We start from the raw sequence: 22,835 nt of genomic DNA, 5'->3' as shown, positions 1-22,835 counted from the left end.
CTTGAAATTCCCATGGTAATTCACTTATAGAACTAACTTAAATTTTTATTCTGCTTCCTGGGAGTGTTCACTATGAAGATTATGTATGGGGTCACAGTCTAAAAAAAGATGAGAGATGTTTTACAGCTCAGTAATTTAGCTCTCACAAACCTATAGAATCTTACAATTTACTAAGTGAATGTTTCTTCATTCTCTGCTTCATTTCTTCCTCAAGAAACCAGTAAAATAGGAAGAGCATATGATTTTTACAGACATTAAACCCAAGGCCCAAGAGTTATGATGACTTACTTCCAGGTCATCCAGTGTGTTAATGGCAAAGTTGGAACCCAGAGCTTGGTCTCTTTTCCTTGGTGCCTGGCCACTTTGTACTCATGCTTTATTTGGTATTGCTTTGATAATCAGCTTTTCTTAAGGCTCCTTGGCAGAGGTAAAAGCTAGTGGCAATTTATTGTTTCCCAAGGAAGGTTTTTGCTTTTTGGCCAGACTAGGGAAGCTGGAATTAATAGTTGAGTAAACATTATAAGTGACAAAACAAATCTGATAAGGAAATTATTTTTTCAGCTTTAATCTAGAAATGGAACATGGCTAATGAGTGAATAATTCCCATTTGTAGCTGAAATGTAATAACCCATTGTAATACATTTTGCTCAAAGGTTGGTTAGTAGAGATGCTGAGAGCCAATGGCTGACTATATTCATACGCAAACAACTAAATTCGGGTGAATATCAAAGGACTTGATTTCTACTCCTGCATTACCTTATCATTATTTTTTTCTGGTAATCATGGTTCTATTTTTATATCTCTGAATTCTAGGTCTTAGGTTCTCTGATTCTTAACTAGTAAGAAGGAAGAAGAAGCAAATTTTTTGAAGTATTGAATCAGAGGGTATACCTAGGTGCACAGAAGGAATCTTGGACCAAGAATCAGAGACATTTGAGTTCTAGTCCAGCTTTGCCTTTGAGTCACTATGTGATTTGAGATAGCATTTAACTACTATGAACCTAAGTAGTGATAATACTTATCTACTCAGTAGCATTGCTGAGAGTATTAAATGAGATATTACTAAAACGTTTAGCGCTGTGTGTTACCTTGCTCAATTAATAGCAGTTACCACTGTCTAATAATTGTTGTGGTTATAATGGTCAGCAGGGTCTGAGAGGGGTTGGATTGTGATCTTGATTCTGATACTTTATTATTATTATTTTTTTAACAGACCACTACATACACTCGCCGGGGCCATGGGACGTGCACCAGCCCAGGTTGCTCCTTCACATATGTCACTAGGCACAAACCACCTAAGTGCCCTACCTGTGGTAACTTCCTAGGAGGGAAGTGGATCCCAAAGGTAAGGTTCGTTGACCATTGTTGCTTTGGAAACACAACAGAGTAAGCTTCCTGTTGCCATTAAGAGCAGATAACTTTTTAAAAATTGATACTTTTAATTTTGACCATCATTTTCATTATAAACAGTTTATAAAATTAAAAAATAATAACAGAAAACAAAATTTTGTGTGTAATTTTTTGTGTATGATGATGGAGATTGGGTCCAGGGCCTCATGCTTGTGAAGCAAATGTTCTACCACTGAGCTACACCTTCAGCCTTTATCCACAATCATATCATCCAAAGAAAAGCCTTATTACTTAACATTTTGGTATGTTTTCTTTTAGTCCATTTTTCTGCGAACATGTTATGTATATTTTTTCATTTAACTTAATATCTATTAAATATTCTTTAACAATATTATCTTTAATTCTTAATTTCCCATGAATGACTACAGTATGCTAATTTACTCACTTCCTGTTAAGGCTAACTTTTTTTTTTTTTTTTTTTAAAGAGAGAGTGAGAGAGAGGTAGAGAGAGAGAGAGAGAATTTTTAATATTTATTTTTAAGTATTTGGCGGACACAGCATCTTTGTTTGTATGTGGTGCTGAGGATCGAACCCAGGCCGCACGCATGCCAGGCTAGCGCGCTACCGCTTGAGCCACATCCCCAGCCCCTGTTAAGGCTAACTTAACAATCCATCCCCCACACTGCTTAATTATTATTATTATTTTTGGTAATGGGGATTGAACTCAGGAGCACTCAAGCACTGAGCCACATTCCCAGCCCTATTTTCTGTTTTATTTAGAGATAGGGTGTCATGAATTGCTTAGCGCCTCACCCTTGCTGAGGTTGGCTTTGAACTTGCAATCCTCCTGCCTCAGCCTCCCAAGTCACTGGGTTTACAGGCATGCGCCACCGCACCTGGCTTTCACTGCATAGCTCTCATCTTTTCACTGCTTAGCTCAAAACCTTTACTTCTCCTGTAGAAGTGGAAGTCCTTAACTTGGTATTCAAGTCTTCCATCATCTAACTCTAATGCATCCCCTTCCTCCTTCCCACCCTTCCTTCTTTTCTGTTTCTCCATTTCTCTCCTGTAGACAAACAAGTTGGTTATTTTTTCTGAAATGAATGTATAATGATAGATCATGACTCAGTGTAAATGTTATTTTGTTTTCTGTGAAACATACCTAGGTTTCCTTAGGGAAGAATGAATGACTTTCTCTGTATGTATGCCTTTGACACTTTTAAGTAGCAGTTATCACCATTTAACAGTGTTTCTGTTTGTGTCATGTCATAAGCTTCTCCATGATTTTTGTGTCCCCTATAGCTTTTATCCCTAGAAGATGCTCTTATGGTGTTTTAGTTCAGCATGTTTGTTAACTTGTTGTACAGTTGGCATTGACTGGATAAAACATACATGCTTGTCATGTTTTTTTATATGATACTAAATTTTTAGGGTCAAAATGAATGGAATAGCCAGGCATGGTGGCACATTCCTGTAATCCCACCAACTGGGGAGGCTGAGGCAGGAGCATGGCAAGTTCAAGGCCCTAAGTAACATAGTGAAACCCTGTCCCCCAAAAAAAGGGGTTGAGGGTGTGGCTTAGTGATAAAATGTCCCCAGGTTCAATCCCCAGAACCAAAAAGAAAAAAGAATGGTATACTTAATTCTCAATTAATTCTAAGAGAGATGCTTACCAGGACTGGAATGGATGGGGAAAGTTTTATAAGAGAAGATCTTGAAGGATCAATAGCACGTGACATAAGTAGAAAAGGAAAGAGAGGGGTACTGTTTTTATGAACCTTACTTAGGCTAGAATTTTAATAGTCATGTGTTTAACTTGGCATGGTCCACTGAGTTATAAGTTATAATCAACTTATAAACAAAAAAGCTTCATTTGTCCCACAGTTTTGGAGGTTTCAGCCCATAGTCCATTAGCCCCATTGTTTGGGGGCCTGTGGCAAGGTGGTGGCACATCCTGGTAGGAGTGTTTGGTGACAGAAAACTTCTTACCTCATGGCCAGTAAGTACAAGGTAGAGAAAAGAGACCATGATCCCACAATCTCCTTCAAGGATGCTCTCCCAGTATCTATAAAACCTCTACTAGGTCACACCTTCTAAAGATTGTATGTCCCCTAACAGTACCATCCTGGGGAACAAGCCTTTAACACCTGGATATTTGGGGGATACCTTAAGATTCAAACAACAGCAATTATAATACAATTTTGGAGTTACCATCCTTAGATCAAACCTAAGCTTCTCAAGTTTTTAGCTGTGCAACCTTAGACAAGTTGTCATATCTGTATTCCTTAGTTAAGGTTTTTTCTCATCTACCAAATAGAGGTTAATAATAAGGGTCACTGGAAGGGTCCATGAGTGGATGGCACATTTTTCATATATAGTGAACCTTAGTAAATGTTCCTTGTTGGGGCAGCGGTTGGGGCTCAGCGGTAGAGCGCTTGCCTAACATGTGTGAGGCCCCTGGGTTCGATCCTCAGCACCACATAAAAATAAATAAATAAAGTTATTTTGTTTAAAAAAGAAAGTTCCTTGTTGTCATGATTGACATTTATGTAACTATTATTGCTATGCATGCTGTCACTTCTGAAGTTTTGTTGAGTTTCTTGTTTTTGCTTTTTTTTTAATATTTATTTATTTATTTTAGTTTTCGGCGGACACAACATCTTTGTTTGTATGCGGTGCTGAGGATTGAGCCCGGGCCGCACGCATGCCAGGCGAGCGCGCTACCGCTTGAGCCACGTCCCCAGCCCCTGTTGAGTTTCTTGTATGGCACGAAAACAAGTTTTTTCTTAGCTACTTGCCCTGCCCCCACCCCCCCAATCTTGATTTGCTAAGTCAGAATTTTTTTCTCCAGCGTTAGAATGAATTTGAAAAGAAAAAATAAAAAGGTAACACTTCAGCATCAATAAACTTTAGAATTTTAGAGAAATAGTGACTGGTTTATCAAGTAATTCAACTCTTTTTAGCTGAGAGAAAAATTGAAGTGACTTGCTAAGTTCATATAGTTAATTATGCCAGCACCTTTTCCACTAAACATTTCTTGGACACTACTATGTCATTTAGCTGCAACATCTAAGATTTCTTGAGTTCTCATGTTTGAGGCAGCAAATATAAATTGTTTCTGTAGGCTCCATATGTTTTTATACCAGTCAGGAAATGACTTATCTTTTCTTGTATTGTTCTAGAGTTTATACTGGCTAAAGTTCACCCAAGGAATGTGTGTTATAGTTCCCAATTAATTGGGTGAGACAAAAGATAGCATATGAGGCTGTTTAACTCAAGGCTTCATTCATATAGAGTCTGATAGTGGTAATTGAGTTCTCTCTTAATGGACCGCTGGTTGCATTTACCTTCCATCTTGAAAGAAAAGCAACATCTAAAAGGGTAGATTAAGTTAAGGAAATGTGGGATCACTGTAGAGTTGTTGCTCAGATTGCTTATAATATCATTCCTGCAAACGATTTTTGTCTGAAATAGCCTACTTATTAAGCAGTGATTTTGCTCAAAAATCACATCTCTAAAGATGGATATAGTCTGCTGTTTTTCTGCTCTTCCATCCTGTGCTAAAAAACTCTGCAGTTTACTTGGAACTTTCACCCATGCTTATTCATCCTTGGGCTAGTGTGTGTTTGAATTTGAGAATGCTTTACTGGAGAGCTCTTAAATGTCATTGGTTATTGGTGTATACCCAGAAACAGTACACTACCCAGGTAGCTTTGTGAATACGAGGGGTTTTTGGTAGTCAGTAGGTGAGTTTTAATAACATTAGCTTCGGATGCTAAACTTCCTGGAACATGCAGGAGGTTCCTGCACAATAAACTGAGCTATCCAAAATGCTGGCTTGCTCCTGCTGACAAACACTGAGAGTCCAACCCTCTGTTATTTCATAGTGGGAACATGAGGATTCAGAAGAAGCTTGTCTTAGATCATGTAACTCATTAGGAGTGAAGCTGAGCACAGATGGAACCCAGCTTTCATGTTTTGTGTGTGTGTGTGTGTGTGTGTGTGTGTGTAAATGCTATTGTCTGTAGAGGTGCTTCTTGGATAAAAGATAAGGGACCAAGGACTTTACTATAAAAAAGTAGATTTGAGATAGCAGATGAAGTTTTTAATGAATTGGAATATTTTCTAGCACATAATTAATATGGATGAATTAATTTGTCCCAGTATGAAACATGTGACATATATGCAAGTCATTCTAAAGACTCATCTGAAGGAATCTGGTGAAGGCAAGGTTTTCCACTAGGGAGTAGAAACATGATGTGACCATATTGGTACCACCAAGGTAAATAGCTTTGGACTTAGAAGCCCAATATGACATATGTCATTCTCTTCTCTAGGAGCTTTGAAAATTAAGACTAAAAAATTGCCAACGTTTATTTGATGAAAAAGCTGTATGCCAAAAAGAAATTTGTTAGAAGGAGAATAGATTTATCCTGAGTATTTAACTATAGTGAAGGTACCTTGGGATCAGAAGACTTAGATTCATTTTGTACTTGTAAGTTAGCCCCTTCTTTGTGGACTTCAGTTTTCTATGTTATTATTAAGAGAATCATCTGAGAGAATATTTGTGTGTGGTGTTGTCACTTGTAAAATGCATACAATATAGTCTTTCTTTTTTCTAGGAAAAGCCAGCCAAAGTCAAAGTAGAATTGGCTTCAGGTGTCTCTTCCAGAAGTTCTATGGTTAAAAGAAACCAGCAGCCTGTCACCACTGAGCAAAACTCTTCTAAAGAAAATGCCTCCAAACTGACTCTGGAAAACTCAGAAGCTGTAAGCCAGCTCTTAAATGTAGCTCCTCCAAGAGAAGTGGGTGAGGAGAATGAGTGGGAGGAAGTGATCATCTCCGATGCCCATGTTTGGGTTAAGGAAGCTCCTGAGAGTCGTGGTACAGCAGTCCCTAAGACGCCAGTTGTCAAGAGTGGTGTGCAGTCCGAAGTCATTTTGGGGACAACTGAGAATGACATTCCTGGACCAGACATACCACCACCAGCTGAGGGGACCAGCACCTCTAGTCTGCTCTCTGCTCCTAAGAAATCTGCAGGGTAAGTCAATATGGTTATAGATTATTGAGAATGTGTCTGTAGCAGCTTTGGAAATGCCCCACATTTGCTTTGTCCCGTGTCCTTAACAGCATTCTTGTAAGAGGTAGCAGAGCCATGATAAAGGTTCCTCTTTTAGAGATACAGAAACCAAGGCCTAGAGACATGTAATGATTTGCCTTTCCCCCTATGCTTTGCTGTCCATGCTCTGCTTTCAGATTCCTGTGTACTTTTTCTTGTCAATTCCTAAAGCATTTGTGAGAATCTCTCTGGTACAAGCTCTGGGCAGTATTAAAAACTATGAGTTACCAATCCTGGGTATCATATCTGGAAAGTGAAGCCTTATAAAAATCTTGAGTTGGATATTTAAAAATATCCTCTTTAGGCTAAGGTTGTAGCTCAGTGGTAGAGCGCATGCCTTGCATGTGTGAGGCACTGGGTTTGATCCTTACCATCACATAAAAATAAAGAAGTACAGTAAAAGTATTGCTGGGCGCAGTGGCACATGCCTGTAATCCCAGTGGCTTGGGAGGCTGAGACAGGAGGATATCCAGTTCAAAGCCAGTCTCAGCAACTTAGGCACCTAACAATTCAGCAAGACCCTGACTCTAAATAAAATGTTTAAAAAGAACTTAGGATGTGGCTTAGTGGTTAAACCCCTGCATTCAATCCCTGATAGCCAAAACAAATAAACAAAAAAGGTATTGTGTTCATCTACAACTGTGTGACTGTGTAAAACATGCAACTCAGCACCTTACAAAAGAGGCAGATGTCAGTAAGTTTGGGCCTTTTTTTCACTTGTTTCTTCTTTATTAAAGGCTTAACTGGATTCTCCGTGTTGCCCTTGTAGCAGGCTATTGTGTTCTTACAACTGAAGGTTTTTGTTTGTTTATATCAGTGGCTCTAAAGTGGGATCAGCTTTGCCCCCAGGGACATTTTGGCAGTGTTTAAAGATATTTTTAGTTGCCACAACTGGGAAGGGGTTTTTCTGCTAGAATCTAGAGGGATGCTAAACATCCTTCAATGTGTAGAATAGCCTTCCACAACAAAGAATATATCTGTCTCAAAATGTTAATAATACCAAGTTTGAAATTCTGGTTTATATTAATGATTTTTAATATTTATTTTTGAATAGAAAATATTCATGCGATCAAAACTCAAAAAGTACAAGGAATAAACATTAAAAAAAACTCACTCCTATCCCATTATTTAGTCATTCATTTTTTAGAGACAGTTTTTCCAACAAAAAAGGTATTGTGTCCATCTACATCTGATGCTTCTAGAGATAGTTTTAAGCATATACAAATATGTATATATATGTGTGTTTGTTTTCCTATGTGTGTTCTTTAACACAAATGGTAGCATAGCATACTTCTATGTCTTGCTTTTTTTTTTTTTTTTTTTTTAATCTGTATACTTTGGAGATAGTTTAATATCCTTTAAGAATGAAGTTGTGATCTTTAAGTCAACTTTTGTTTGTGGCATGTTAATCACGTTAGCAACTGAGGAGGCCTTCTGTGATACAAGCCTTGTGCTTAGTATTGGTGCTTCTAAGATGAAGAAAACATGTAGTTGGTTCTCCAGCCTCTGAGCTGCCTTTATGTGGGAGGCTTGTACCCTTTAAGCACTTGCTTTAATTAGAGGCAGTGAAATATCATAACTATAATACCTATTGGTAGTATACACTGTTGACATTGTTGTATACTTTTGAATCTTTGTAATAATCCCATAAATATATAAGTAATTACTACCCCATTCTACATATTAGAAATTTGAGATTAACAGAAGAGTGAAATCACTTGCCCAGAGCCGAGATACATAATGATTGAATCTGAACTCAGTCTGTCTGATCTGATAGTTTAACTTCTGAACTATCTTCTAATAAAATGCTGTTTGGAAATACCATTTTGGTTTTCTTCCCCTTGGTCCAGAATTTCTAGGAGATTCCCTTCTTGTTTCTTTTTTTTCCCCTAGATTTGACCTGCTCACCACTGGACCCAGAGCCCCAGAGCTTAAAGGCAGAGCACGGGGAAAGCCCTCATTACTGGCTGCAGCCAGACCCATGAGAGCAATTCTGCCAGCCCCAGCTAATATAGGGCGAGGCAGCAGCATAGGACTGCCCAGGGCCAGGCAGGCCTTTCCCCTGAGTGGTAAGAGCTGAGACAGACCTTGGAGGAGGGGCTGTCTGATGGGAGGGGAGCAGAAGTAGGGTGGAGAGTGGAGAAAAGAGACTTGGGAAACTGAATGCATATAAGTCACCAGTTTGACTCCTGGGTTTCTCAGATAAGACTCCTTCTGTGAGGACTTGTGGCCTGAAGCCAAGCACACTGAAGCAGCTGGGCCAGCCCATCCAGCAGCCATCTAGCACCTGTGAAGTGAAGGTAAGACCTATCCCCCAAAAAGGGAGTTTGGAGCTATGGCTGCTTCTATATAATTTATCAAATCCCCTAGGCAAAAGGCAGTTCTTAAACTGGTAGGTCTCTGGGAGGAGGTTAATGTGAATGATTTAAGTCATGTCTTTTTATAAAAGAATATATGTTTTTAAATCTTCTATTTAGAAATAATGTACAATTTAGGGGAAAATTGCCCCCCCAAAAAAGTACAGAGACCACCCATATACTTTTTATTACATCACTTATTAGTGTATTAGCCCATTTTACTTTATCATTAATGTTTCTGCACAACCCTCCCCTGTATGTGTACACATACATGTGTATATATAAGATATTCATAATTTAAGAGTAAGTTATATGGCTTTTTACTCCTTAATACTTTGTGTATTTCCAGAGAATAGGGATAGTCTTTTACTGATACATTGATGCACTGTTTAAATAAATTAACTCATGTATTTTGATAGTGGGGATTGAACCCTATCCCCAATCCTTTTTATTTTGAGAGGTCTCACTAAATTGCTTGTTAAGTGCTAAGGCTCTCCTCAAATTTGCAGTCCTCCTCCTTTAGCTTCCTCAGTTGCTAGGATTGCAGGCATGCACCATCAAGCCTAGCTTGATGCATATTAATTTCATATTCATGTTCTAGTTTTGTCAGTTTTACAAATTACATAAACATTTCCCCCTTCAGTATAGGATCCAGTCTAGGATTAGACATTGCATTTAGTTTTAATAATCTGTTTAGTCTCCCCACCCCCTTTAAAAAGCCACAAGCTGTTTTGCTAGTCTTAAGTCATTTAACAGGTACATGAAATTGTATATTCTAAAATTCAACTTAAATTCACCTTATAGAATAATTAATTTAGAATGCCTTTGTTTTTATTTATATGAATGCATGGTTATTATAGAAGATACAGAAAATTCAGGTAAAGAAAGAAGAAAATAAATCCTTTATGATCTGCCATGTAGAATTAACCTGCTGTTTCAGTTTTCAGGTCTTTTCCTGAATTTGTGTTTATTTTTTTAATATAATTTAAAACCTAAAACATGACTCTTATTCCATGTACTAGTTTGTATCATATCTTTCATTCTATTTAGTAATAATTGCTATTAAAGATTTTCCTAGGTATCAAAATTCCATGTATCCAAGCATATTCTTAGATTTTTAAAATTTATTTTTTAATTTTTTTATGTAAATATGGTTAGCATAGTTATTCTCAAAAATTCTCTAGGTCAGCATTGTTTAGACTATACTGTGACTTCAGTGACACATCTTTTTGTGTTTTTCTCTTTTGTTTTTTGCTTAGAATTGAAGCAGGGCCTCCTACATGCTAGCCAAGAAATCTACTACTGAGGCACAGTGATAAACCCAGCAGCCCAGTAATAAACAAATTTTTACAGTATAGCCCAGTAAATAGACATATTAAGTATTTTAATGAAACAGTTCCCTTGTTATGTGTTTCCTATTCCTGTTGGTAAAATGGGTTTACCCTTTAAATTTATTTCATGACCTCTTGGGGTGGATTGTAGCCTGTGGTTTTTGAGTGGTCATGGACCAGGTTAGAATAGGAGAATCAATCTGCCATCTCCCTTGCTATGTGCTTCCTTTTTTTTTTTCCCTGATACTTGGGTGCTTTACCACTGAGCTTTTTTTTTTTTTTTTTTTTTTTTTTAAATCCCCACCCTTTTTATTTTTTATTTTGAGACAGGATCTTGCAAAGTTGATGAATGCTTCACTAAGTTGGCTAAGGCTGGCCTCAAGTGTGTAATTCTCCCGCCTCAGCCTCCTGAGTTGCTGGGATTACAGGTGTGCACCACTGTGCCCAGCTGCTATATGGTCTTTGTAGGTTGACTTTCTTTGTTTTCTTTTTTTTTAATATTGATTTTTTTAGTTCTCGGCGGACACAACATCTTTGTTTGTATGTGGTGCTGAGGATCGAACCCGGGCCGCACGCATGCCAGGAGAGCGCGCTACCGCTTGAGCCACATCTCCAGCCCTGACTTTCTTTGTTTAACATTCTAAATTTGCCTTGACAAATAGCAACTAGCTTTTACTTGGAGGGTTGTTCTGTTTCTCACCCAGATGTGGTGGCAGCTCTGAGTGAATGTATATATTAGTTTGCTTTTCATTGCTGAGATACCTGAGAAAATCAAAAGAGGAAAGATTTTAGAGGTTTCAGTCCATAGTCACTTGGGGTTTTTGTTTTGGGGCTGTGGTAAGGCAGAACATTTTGCATTGGTGTACAAGCCATCAGCAAATGAAGCTTTGGGGAACATTCCAGATCCAGATTATAACAGTGTATGATTTGGTGGTGCAGATGGAACGTATTAGTCAACTTCCAGCCCCTAGAATCCCTTCATGTATACTCTGTCACTTGAATAAACACTCAGTCTTCTCTGTAGTTTCCTTTTGACCAGCAACTCAGGGTGTTTGTTAAAAAGCCACAAGCTGTTTTGCTAGTCTTAAGTCATTTAACAGGTACATGAAATTATATATTCTAAAATTCAACTTAAATTCACCTGATAGAATAATTAATTTAGAATGCCTTAGTTTTTATTTATATAAATACTTAAAGAGCCTTTGAAGATTTTATAGGTAGTAGTAAAGGAGGAAAACAACCATGATCTTCCTCTTACCTTGTGACATTTAGTGACAAGTCTTCCACACTCCTTCTATACTAACATTTGTCAATTATATATTTGTGTATAGAGTTATTATATGTTTTTATCATGTGATAATTATCAGTCTGATTCATGGTGTTCTTGGTACACAGTGTTAGTAGCTATATGGAGAAGTCTGGCAACCCCTGGACATGCCACTTAGCCTTTGGTGGGCTGGTGACTGCTGGTTGGCAGTCCAGAGGACTTATTTGGAGGAGAGCTCAACAAATTCCCCAGGAAGCCATTTCCTTAAGTTGTTTGAGGACACAGACCTCAGGAGTTTGAGGTTTAAAAGTAGCACTAAATAACTTATTCTGATCCACAGATACCAGGTGGCCCGAACAACAGGACTTCTCAGGTGAAAGTTGTAGAGGTCAAGCCTGACATGTTTCCTCCGTATAAGTACAGCTGCACTGTCACACTGGTAAGCCACATGGTGGTATTGCTTTGGTACTTTAGGAAGCATACGAAGCTGGGGAAGAAGGTGGTGGTAGCTTAGAGTGAGAGCAGGGTCAGATAAAAGTTGTTAATGTCAAAGATCCTGCCACCCGTACAGATGATCATTTCTGGGTGAGTATGCTAGGCTGTCTAGGGTTTTTTCCTGATGTCTATAATGCATAAACCAGCTGAGATCAGGATATTTATGTTGAGAGTAGTCAGAGATGAGAATGTAGTCCAGATTTAGCATTCAGCAGTCTTTGAACTTTTTGGCCTAGAAAGTGTGATTCACAAATAAGTTTTAAGCATTTTTCTCCCTAAAACAGATATTCAACACTAGTATCTTAAAGGGTTTGAGAAGGAATTTAGTAAAACAACTTGTTTTGTTTAGCCTAGCATTTCCAATGAGTTTCCTTCCCCTTTTTCCTTTTATTTTTACCCTAACACATATTAACATCTTGATAAATGAATGTATGACTTTTGCAAGGTAAGCAGCATGGAACAGCGGAACAAACACTGTAGACAGTTGGAAGACTGTTCAAAAGTAGTTCTGGCTGTGTTCCTGGCCTACCATACGGTCCTAGATGAGACTCTGTATCTTGTCCTCAGTTTTGCCACCTATAAAATGCTGCATTAGTTTAGGTATCTTTGAGGCTCCTATCACTCAACATTCTGTAGTTCTGTTGGTCCTTAAGGTTACAACCAGTCAGATTGTTTATGGCAGTCTCTCTGGCTGATTTAAGTAAGTTAAACAGATTTTGAAAGCAAAAAAAAAAAAAATCCCACTTTATAATGACAGGTTTTGAAAGTGTCTTTTTTTTTCATTCGAAAAGTATTTTTTAAAAAATATTTCTTTAGTTATAGATGGACACAATACCTTTATTTTATTTGTTTTATTATTTTGATGTGGTGCCAGGTCCCAGTGCCTCATGCATGCTAGGCAAGCGCTCTACTATTGAGCTTACCCAGGTGTGATGGGGCATGCTTGTAGTCCCAGCTACTTGGGAGGCTGAAGCAGAAGGATTACTTGAGTCCAGGAGTTCCAGGCCAGCTCTGTATATATATATAATTTAGCATTTTTGTGCCTAGCTCTATATTGAGTATTTAGTAGAGAACAAGATATCACAGTGTAGAGGATTAATGCCTGCTCTGGTCTTATCTCTAAGAAGATTATCACTTATCATGGAGATCTGCTTATGATTTCTTTTTCTAATGACCTAATTACTGCCTTTCCTATACCTTCCATATCCTCATTTGTTTTGGCAACAGGAAGCTAGTAGTTTTACCATCTACCCAGCTCTCTTCTTGGGTTGATTAGACAGTATGGTCATAGGAGCCCAGATGCTAAAGTTGTCAAGTTTTTCATAGCTTTGAGTCCAGAAGTCACAGTTTATTCGTAGGAGGGCTTGAAATCTTAGATTTGCCATAGAGTAGCACTCCTCATTCAAGTAGATTGCTTACTCTGCCACTGCATGGACCCTGAGGTATTTAGGTTTCTTACCCTTGAAATTCGACTCACTAATTTCATAGATAGTGAAGGATTAAATTATATAGACTGTTAAAATTGAAAAGCATCTTGCTTCAGGACTTTTTGGAAACTAAGCTAAATCTGGTTTGTAATTGCCATTTTCTTCTCTGACTTACAGCTAGTCATCCTGGTTTGAGGCTCTGCCCAGGTTCAACCTAACATTAGTAGAATTAAATGTTGATCTTACTTTTTTAGGATTTGGGCCTGGCTACATCAAGAGGCCGGGGAAAGTGCAAGAATCCCTCTTGTAGCTATGTCTACACCAACCGGCACAAACCTAGGATTTGTCCCAGCTGTGGTTTTAACCTTACCAAAGACCGGACTGAGAAAACTACCAAGGCCATTGTGAGTTCTATTCTCAGATAAGTCCCTTAGCCTTGTGATGGGCTCTGTTAGTAAACCTGCTTTAATAGAAATAAAAGTACATTGAATAGTAGCTAGAGCATCAGAACTAGACCTAGGTTGTATGTTCTATACCTCAGCAAATGCTTTCCTCCTGGACCTTGTCTTTGTTGCTGAGGTGAGGGAATTGCCCAGTGTTATAATCTGTTTTTCTGTTGTCCAACAGACTACTTGAGACCAAATAATTTGTAAAGAACAGAGTTTTATTTAGTTCACAGTTCTGGAGGCTGGGAAGTATAAGAACATGGTATCAGCATCTGGGTCATAGAGCAAAGAGCCAGAGAGCTCACTTTATAACAAAGCCACTTCTGTAGTAACTCTTTAATCCATTAGTCTGCTCCTGGATTAATTATTCATGAGGGCTCCCAGTCACCTCCCAAAGGTCTCGTCTCAAATTCCTTAATAAATGGAAAAAAAAAAGTCTTGAGGATTTAAGTTTCAACCACCAAAGTTTGGGAGATGCATTCAAACCATACATTGATATCTGAGAACCAAGTGTTCATCCACTGAAAAGAATGGAAGCACAGACCTTAAATAGGAAAGGGCTGCGTCCTCTTAGCTCTGAGGCCTGGTACATGACCTGTCAGTTGATTTATTCTTTCAGTAAACAATAAATTCCAACCTTAAGACTTTTGTTGGTTAAATTGTCATTTCTCACCAGGTTCCTTGGAAAGCATTTTGCTAGTCACAAAGCTCTTGTTATAGCAGTCTTAACAAACCTGTTCGCTGAAGCTGGACCAAAGTACTTGAATAGTAACATGCATTCCACTTGGCTCCTTAGGGCTATTTTTTAAAATTGTTAGAACCAGGAAAAATAGGCATTTTCAAAGGTCCTTAGAATTTCCACAAGTGCCTTTAAGAAAATTCTGGTTGTGGGTGGACAGAATGCCTTTATTTAGTTTATTTATTTTTATGTGGTGCTGAGGATCAAACCCAGTGCCTCACAGATGCTAGGCAAGTGCTTTGCCACTGAGCTACAGCCCCAGCCCCAGCCCCTCCTTAGAGACATTTTTTTTTTTTTTTTTTTACAAAGCTTTTTTGTTGTACAGAAAGTAAAAATGCTTTTACAATCTCAGTGTAACTGGTAGTCACGGACAGTTGACTCACCAATCACAGCTCTCCATGTTACAGCAAGAGTCTTACACAAAAAAACCTAACAATGCTTACAATTTTCTGGGGTAAAATCCCCAAGCTTGGTGGTGGATTACCAAGAGGGACTAAAAGGAGGAAGGCGGAATATCACAGGAGCTATTCTTTGGCTTATTGGGTGGGTGGGCGTCCTTGGGTTTGTATCACAGCTCCCTTTTTTTAAAAAAAAAAAACAGCTATCAAATCTATGAGCAGTCCAACCAATACTGAACAGTTCTGTTTTTGCAGTTTGTCTGGGGTCTTAATCATCTTCTCCTTCATCATCTGTTTCTCTCTTCCTCTTTTCACCTTTCCCTTACGGGCATTTTTTAAAGTGGAAAAAAAGAGAGAGAGAGAATATGAATCTGAGAGGCATAAGATGAGGGTAAGCAGATCTGCCCTGCGGGGAGTTGGGAAGGGAGGGTACAAGGTCTAGGGTGGAGTCTGGCCATTCAGCGTATAAACTGAACCTCAAAAGATAAAAGCAGGATTTGGATAGAAGGGGAAGGCATATTCAAGGATGGGCATGAGCAAAAGTAAAGAGTGTGTGGGAAGTTTGGCGTGGGAAGTAAGGAAAACAAGACCTAAAAACATTGGGACCGCATCATGGAAGGTTTTGAATGCCAGGTTAGAGAGTCTGTTCTTTAGGCAGTGGGTCCCACTGAAGGTCCATGAGCCAGGGAGAGGCTTAGAGGAAGGTTGTTTCAGGAGAGAGGCTTATGGGAGTTTGGGAATAGACAGGACTAGAGATGGGGAGAACTACTTCAAGCTGAAAGTTTCTGCATGTGGCCTTTCTGGTGATGAACACACCACCACCACCTTTCCAGTCTGTTTCTGGCCTTGAGGAAGTATTCTGAGGTCACTGACCTTGTGATGAGGGGAAGTGAAACTAAAGTATATAGGTAGTAGTGGCTCCATGGGAAAAGTACTGGGACTAGGAATGGAGAGACCTGGCTGGGAGTGACTCCGAGTTGGAAGCTTCCCTCTCCTGAGCTTTTGTTTTCCATTTGGTAAAACAAAGCAAGTGAGCTGGGCATTTTACTCCAAGCCAGGAGCCCTAGGAAAGACCCAAAATAGAGCTTCAAGGGGTCTGTAAACCCCTGCACTTGTGTGCAAAATTGGTCTATAGCCTTTACCAGTTTTTCTTGGTCCACTGAAGTGCCCTCTGCTGGAGGTGAGCTTTCTTCCTGGATTTTCCGTGAATTCTGTATGTTCTTCCCATAGCGTTAATCACATCCTGTATCAACTTTTCTTAACTGGAGACCATAATCCCTTCTAGGTAGTGTATCTGTTTTCCCCACCTCTGACTCTAGAGCTCATATACACATGTGTGGCTCTGTAAATTTGGGGATGGAATTGAGTCTGTGTAGGTAGGTGTTTTGAGCATTCCTTTCTCTTTCCATTTATTTCCTTTTGGCTCTTTATGTGATTTGCAGTATAGAAATGGATGTTGCTCTGTAGGTCTAGGATGGTGAAATAATTTAACTTTTCAGGCCAAGCAGGAACTGTTTAAGGACCTCTATTAAGTGGTAGCTGCCCATGCTCAGGACCCTCATCTTCAGGCTTTCCCTCAACATATTTTCCTTCATTCTTCAATCTCCTGAAGATTGGAGAAATGAAATGTAATTATTGTTTCCTAAAAAGTAAAACTGAGGTCAGAAACCAGGGCCTTTGTGTCTGTTGCCCTTAGGAGCCACCTGGTGGCCATATATATCCAGGCAGTTTGCCTTCAGCTACTGTAATTAAGATGTCTCTGGGCTGGAATAGCCTTCAGTTCTTTTTCTTTTTCTTTTTTATAATGTTTTTGTTGTTGTTGTTGTAAGACATTTACTTATTTATTTTTATGTGGTGCTAAGGATTAAACCCATTGCCTTGCATGTGCTAGCTCTACTCAACCTCAACCCCAGCTCCTAGCCTTCAATTCTTTATCCTTCATTACTAGGTTGGAGTCAAAGGATAGTATTCCTTTCATGTAGTCTTCCAGTTCATAGTTCAACAGGTCATGTTTGGGAACATACACGATCTCCCAGCTTGTCATTCAGCTCTTCTGAAGCCATTACTTCTTTCTTCCTTTCAACTATCTTGCCTGCCATGGGCCAGGCCTTCAGAGGTGAATTGGATGGCTTCTTCTCCTGAGGAACTTAGAATCTAGCATAAAGAAAGATCTGTAATCAAATTGTTACAGATAAAAGTTGTTGTAGGTATACAGAGTTAATTAAACTCCTTATTAAGCAATTAACATTATAAAGCCATGTAAGATGTGTCTGGCAGTTTGTATGCCTTGGGCTTTGTAGATTATCTGGGAACTTAATTTATGAAAGGGTGGGGTATGGGGGAGTGTTGATTTAGCAACTATGAGAGGCTGAATCCTCTAGTAGAAGGATGCTCTTGGGGAGCACAAAGGAGTCAGTGATTCAGGTTGTATTGGCAAAAAGGATCAGGAAGGAGCCTCTATTCAAAAGCGATCCACCTGAGAAGGATCTGTTTCTCATGGGTAATTCAGAACCTTGTTCCTAGAAGCCTCTGTATAGTGTGTAAAATTCCCTTATACCCAGAAGCCATAAAGAATTAAAGACAAATACTTCAAGCAATACAAACTCTTGAGTATTAGAACTACCATAGTCTTCATTGTATCATAGGCACTATGCTAAATTGTTTACTTGTTTTATCTCACTTAATCCATGCAATAACTCTAGATTTCTAGTATTTTTCATCCATCATTTCACAGATGAGGAAATTGAGGCTCATAAATTGCCTTCTACAGGTACAGCCCTTAACTGGTATCACCGGAACTAAAACCCAGGTCTACTGCTATCCTCCTGATGAATGGGAGCTTACAGTTAAATCCATTACCAAAAGATGTGTATAATCTCATTTTCCTGAAAGAAAAATAGTCCCAGAGAGAGAGAAAGAGAGAGAGAGACAGACATACAGACAGCCTTTAGCTACACAATGAGTTATTTGCTGAGCTTTTCAGGAATGTAGCTAGGTTTAACACCTCTTAGTCATGGGCCCAGCCCTCTGTTGCCTGCCAGCTTTCATGGTTTTAGCTGGAACCTAGCTCATTTTTCCCTGATAATTATTTCATTCTGTTCCCAGGAGGCAAGCTCATCACTTTCAGATGGGCTGAGTGCCACAGAGCCCCTGAGTGCAGCCCAGAGGGAGATCCAGCGCCAGTCCACACTGCAGCTACTGCGAAAAGTCCTGCAGATTCCTGAGAATGAGTCAGAGCTGGCTGAGGTCTTTGCCTTGATTCATGAACTCAATAGCTCTCGACTTATCTTGTCCAACGTGAGTGAGGAGACAGTCACCATTGAGCAGACCTCTTGGTCGAATTATTATGAGTCTCCATCCACGCAGTGCCTTCTCTGTAGCAGCCCATTATTCAAAGGGGAACAGAAGTAAGTACCCTTTTACTCTGCCCCTAGCTCCCAGTGCACTTGACATATTTCCCCTTTCTTCAGACAGCTTTAAAGCTGTAATCTTTAAAGATGTTATTCTTTGCTTTCCTTAGACTTCCAAATCTTTCCAGTTGCTAAATGTAATTAGTAATTGTTATTTCTATTATTATGATCACTTTAGGATTTAGATTACATCTGGACTACCCAGCATAATATGTGGGTTTGGAAGTTCAACAGATAGAAACATCCACCTAGAAAAAATTAGATCCCAAACTCCAGCACCTTCCTTTGCCCATTGAATTAAAGTGTTGAGAATTTTGCCACTGGTCACTGACAAGTCAGTCTTATGCCCAAGACCTGCATGAAGAGATTAATTTCCCTGTTTTTTGTTGATGATGTTTTTTGTACCAGTTCCCTGGCCGGGCCCCAAGAGTGCTGGCTGCTGACAGCTAGCCGACTGCAGGTGGTGACCGCCCAGGTGAAGATGTGTCTGAACCCTCATTGTCTGGCTCTGCACAGCTTCATGGACATCTACACAGGTGAGTACCAACCTTTTATTCTCCTCAGGCATTTCTAAAGCAGGCTTAAGAACTGCTGTCTGGGTCAAAGCTCTGGTCCTGTGTGCCCTGAATCTACTCAATGGGGCTTCTGAGGAAAAGGGGTCTTCCTTCTTTCTGACTGGCTCATCTCCAGAAGATGACCTTTACCTCTCAAATGTTAGGGCTCTGTTGTGAAGAGTTTACAACAAAGTTAGCTTAAAAATTATGGATTTTGAGGGTGGATACATCAAAGTACATTACATGCATGTATGTGAATGTCACACAGAAACCTATTATTGTGTACAATGAATACATGATAATAATAATAAATCAGAAAAAAAATAGATCTTAGCCAGGCATGATGGTAGTGCCTATAATTCCATCTACTTGGGAGACTGAGGTAGGAAGATGGCAAGTTTGAGGACAGCCTAGGCAACTTAGTGAGACCCTGTTTCAAGATAAAAATTTTAAAGGGCCAGAATGTAGCTCAGTGGTAGAGGATTTGCCTAGCATGTATGAAGTGCTGGGTTCAATTCCTGCTATTACCAAAAAAAAAGAAAAGAGATTTTTCACTGTGAAAAAGCTGGAGAATGTACACAAATAATAAGAAGAACCTGAAAATTAATAGTGATCCTATTGCCATGAGATGAACACTTGTATTCTCTAGCCGACCAGTTATGTCCCTTCATCTATGCAAAATATAAGAAATTATGGAAAGGTTTTTAAGTTTTTCTTTGAACAAAAGGGTATTATGGAACAAAAGGGTACTATGGTAGCCTATTTTTGGAAACATACTTTTAAAATTTATCCATATATCATGTGCCAGCAAATAGAGAAATGACCTTTTTTTTTTTTTGGTGTTTGAGGTGCTAGGGATCAAACCTAGGGCCTTGAACATGCTAGTCAAGACTCTATCACTGAGCTATATCCCCAGACCTACATGAAAGTTTTTTCAAGAGGTGTGTGGAGCTCCATTTTACAGTCTTGCTTATAATTAGATATTTGTGTAGATCCTTAATTATTTCTCTGGACAAATTCTCACAAGTAGTATTGCTGCATGTTTATGCCCTTGCTTCCCATTATTCATCAGTGTCATGGATTATTGAACACCTGTCATCTACTAACCATTGTAGAGAGTTTGGTTGAATCCTGAGTTTTATATGTGAAATTGAGTACTACTAACCATTCAAAATACTTATTTCTTCTCTTGGTCTTAAGAACCTTATGTTCCCTTATTTTGAATTCATGTTTTTAATTAGTCTTGTGTTGAGTTTGTATTATTTTATTCTCTTGCCAGCAGTCAATGAGAGTACTCATTTCCTTGTACTCGATTATAATAGAGTACCTATTTCTGTATAGACCAATACTTAGGATTATATAGTTTTTAAATTAAAATTCTTTTTCAAATTTACATGTAGTAAAATTTGCTTTGTTGTTGTACAGTTCTGAGAGTTCTGATATATGCAGAGTTGTGTACCTGCCACCTGTCAACATATAGAACAGGTCTGTCACTCCTAAACATATTTTGTTCTTTTATTGCCAAACCCACCCACAGCCTGCTAACCTTTGGCAGCTGATTGATCTTTCTCATCCCTGTAGTGTTGGCCAGAATGTCATATAAACGTAGCAATAGTATGTAGCCTTTTGAATGTGGCATCTTTGAATAAGCATAATCCTGTGAGATTTGTCCATATTGTGTGCATCACTGGTTTGATCTGTTTAACTGTTGAGTAATTTGAATATGCCATAGTACCTAGGATGTTTGGGTTAGTAGAGCTGCTACAAACATTCATCTGCAGGCTTATTAAGTTCTCATTTCTCTTGAGTAAATACCTAGGAGTCAGATTGCTGTTTCATGGTAAGTTTATGTTCAGTTTTACAAGAAACTACCAAACCATTTATGAAAAGTACCATTTTGTATTCTCTCCGACACCATGTGAGAGTTGCATTTATCTTTGCATGCTAGCATTTGGTAATGTCTTTGTTGTTGTTTTATAGCCACACTACTATTGGTGTGTATAGTGATACCTCATTGCTATTTTAATATTTATTTCCCCAGTTACTAATAATGTATGTATGAATATATGTAGTCTTTGGTAAAAGATCTGTGTTAACATCTTTGGTCTGCTGTATTAATGTTGAGTTTTTGAGAATTCTTTGTATATTCTGGACACAGGTTTTTGTAAAAGTTTTATAATTCTATTCACATTTAGATCTATGATCCATTTCTAATTTTTATATAAAATATGAGGTCCAGATTGAATTCAATGTTTGTATGTGTATGTCCAGTTATATCACCATGCGTTGAAAAGACAGTCTTTTCTCCATTGACTTGTTTTTGCTCTTTTATTAAAAATTAGCTGACCACATATGTGACTCTATATGTCTCTCCTTTGGCTAGTACCACAGTGTTGACTATTATAACTGTATGGTGAATCTTACGATCAAGTAGAATGAGCCCTCCAATCTTTTTTTACAGAATTGTTTTTGGTTAGTTTACTTCTTTGGTGTTTCCGTATAAATTTAAGAGTTGTGAATAGCTGCAAAATCCCACTAGAATTTTAATTGAGATTGTGTTGAATTTATAGATGGAAAATATAATATGCTTAAAAATATTAGATCTTCCAGCTCACAAACATGGTTTTTTCTTCATTTTATTAAGTTTTTGTTTTTAACTGTTAACAGTTTTTTTTTTTTTTTTTTTTTTAAAGAAAGAGTGAGAGACAGAGAGAGAGAGAGAGAATTTTTTAATATTTATTTATTTAGTTTTTTTTAGTTTTCGGCAGGCACAACATCTTTGTTTGTATGTGGTGCTGAGGATCGAACCCGGGCCGCACGCATGCCAGGCAAGTGTGCTACCGCTTGAGCCACATCCCCAGCCCTAACAGTTTTCATCTTTAAAAATTCCATCAGTTTTTGTAGTTTTCAGCACATAGGTCCTACGTGTATTTTGTAAAATTTATGCCTGTGTCTGTCTTTTTCTTAAAGTAAAGGACATGGTTCTGTTTTTAACTATTCATTGCTAGTATAGAGATAGGGTTGAATTTTGTTGACTTTGTATCCAGTGACCTGGATAAACTCATTTATTAGGAGCTTTTTATAGATTAGCATTGGAATGTTTTAAAGTTTGTCAGTTTGATAGTTAAGAACTGGTATATCATTTATTAATGTGTTTCTTTGGTTACTAGGAAGAGAATATGTGTTTTTTATGCCCTTTGTGGGTTTCTTCCTATGTTGTAAATTTCTTTTGTGAATGTTTCCATTCTTCTTTTGGGCTTTGTTTTTCTTTTCTTACTTTTTTTTTATACTTGGCATTGAGCCACATCCCCAGTCATTTGTTTTCTTTTGAGACAGGGTCTCCACTAAGTTGATTAAGGCCTTGCTAAGTTGCTGAGGCTGGCCTTGAACTTGCAATCCTCCTGCCTCAGCCTCTCGAGTCACTGGGATTATAGGTGTGCACCACCATGCCCAGCTTTGTTTTGTTTATTTTGTGTATTGTGATTTTGGGGGCACCAAGGGTTTCTTTTAGTTTTGATTTTTGGGTAACTAGAACTTTGACCTTATTGTTTCAGCCTTTGCTATCATACTTAGAAAGTCCTTTCCCTCTCCTCTATACCCCTTTTCACTGGGAACATATATGTCAGAATTTGCTTTTGTGCAAATTTGTGTGTTATATTTCATACAAATGTAAAATCACCTTCCTTTATTTGTCTTAAATTGACTGCGTTTAAATTCCTCTGGTTGTTTTATTCCAGGATTTGGTTTAGGGGTGATTTTATAGCCTTGGATATATCCCCTACACACCCCTGGGCTAAAGGATGCCCCTGATTCTTCCCCATGGTGCACTTGTGTGAGGTATAGAGGAAGAGTGATTCCTTCGGTCCTGAGGACTGAGCTGGGGGGTAGGGAAATGTTTCTTTCTTTTTTAATTGGAAAAAATACAAATATACTATACATATT

The 22,835-nt window shown here is 38.5% G+C and overlaps 1 protein-coding gene across 4 annotated transcripts in view; it reads left to right on the top strand.

Moving 5' to 3' along the window:
- Hmgxb3 (HMG-box containing 3) overlaps nucleotides 1–22,835 on the top strand; it is a 53,896-nt gene that overhangs the window by 18,858 nt on the left and 12,203 nt on the right. For 3 of the 4 annotated variants that reach the window (XM_046460469.2, XM_046460471.2, XM_046460470.2), the window contains 8 exons: nucleotides 1,214–1,345; nucleotides 5,973–6,391; nucleotides 8,363–8,538; nucleotides 8,672–8,769; nucleotides 11,765–11,863; nucleotides 13,601–13,750; nucleotides 18,035–18,336; nucleotides 18,748–18,875. In XM_046460469.2, coding sequence (XP_046316425.1) covers nucleotides 1,214–1,345; nucleotides 5,973–6,391; nucleotides 8,363–8,538; nucleotides 8,672–8,769; nucleotides 11,765–11,863; nucleotides 13,601–13,750; nucleotides 18,035–18,336; nucleotides 18,748–18,875 — 1,504 coding nt within the window. The remainder of the gene's footprint in view (nucleotides 1–1,213; nucleotides 1,346–5,972; nucleotides 6,392–8,362; nucleotides 8,539–8,671; nucleotides 8,770–11,764; nucleotides 11,864–13,600; nucleotides 13,751–18,034; nucleotides 18,337–18,747; nucleotides 18,876–22,835) is intronic. The other variant, XM_046460472.2, reaches the window with a different exon arrangement.

Source organism: Marmota monax, unplaced genomic scaffold (assembly GCF_021218885.2).
Source record: "Marmota monax isolate L192 unplaced genomic scaffold, Marmota_monax_Labrador192_F-V1.1 WCK01_AAM20220418_F8-fsc00006, whole genome shotgun sequence".
Classification (NCBI taxonomy): Eukaryota; Metazoa; Chordata; class Mammalia; order Rodentia; family Sciuridae; genus Marmota; species Marmota monax.
Note: the sequence above shows the minus strand (reverse complement) of the source record. Positions and strands in the feature narration are given on the sequence as shown.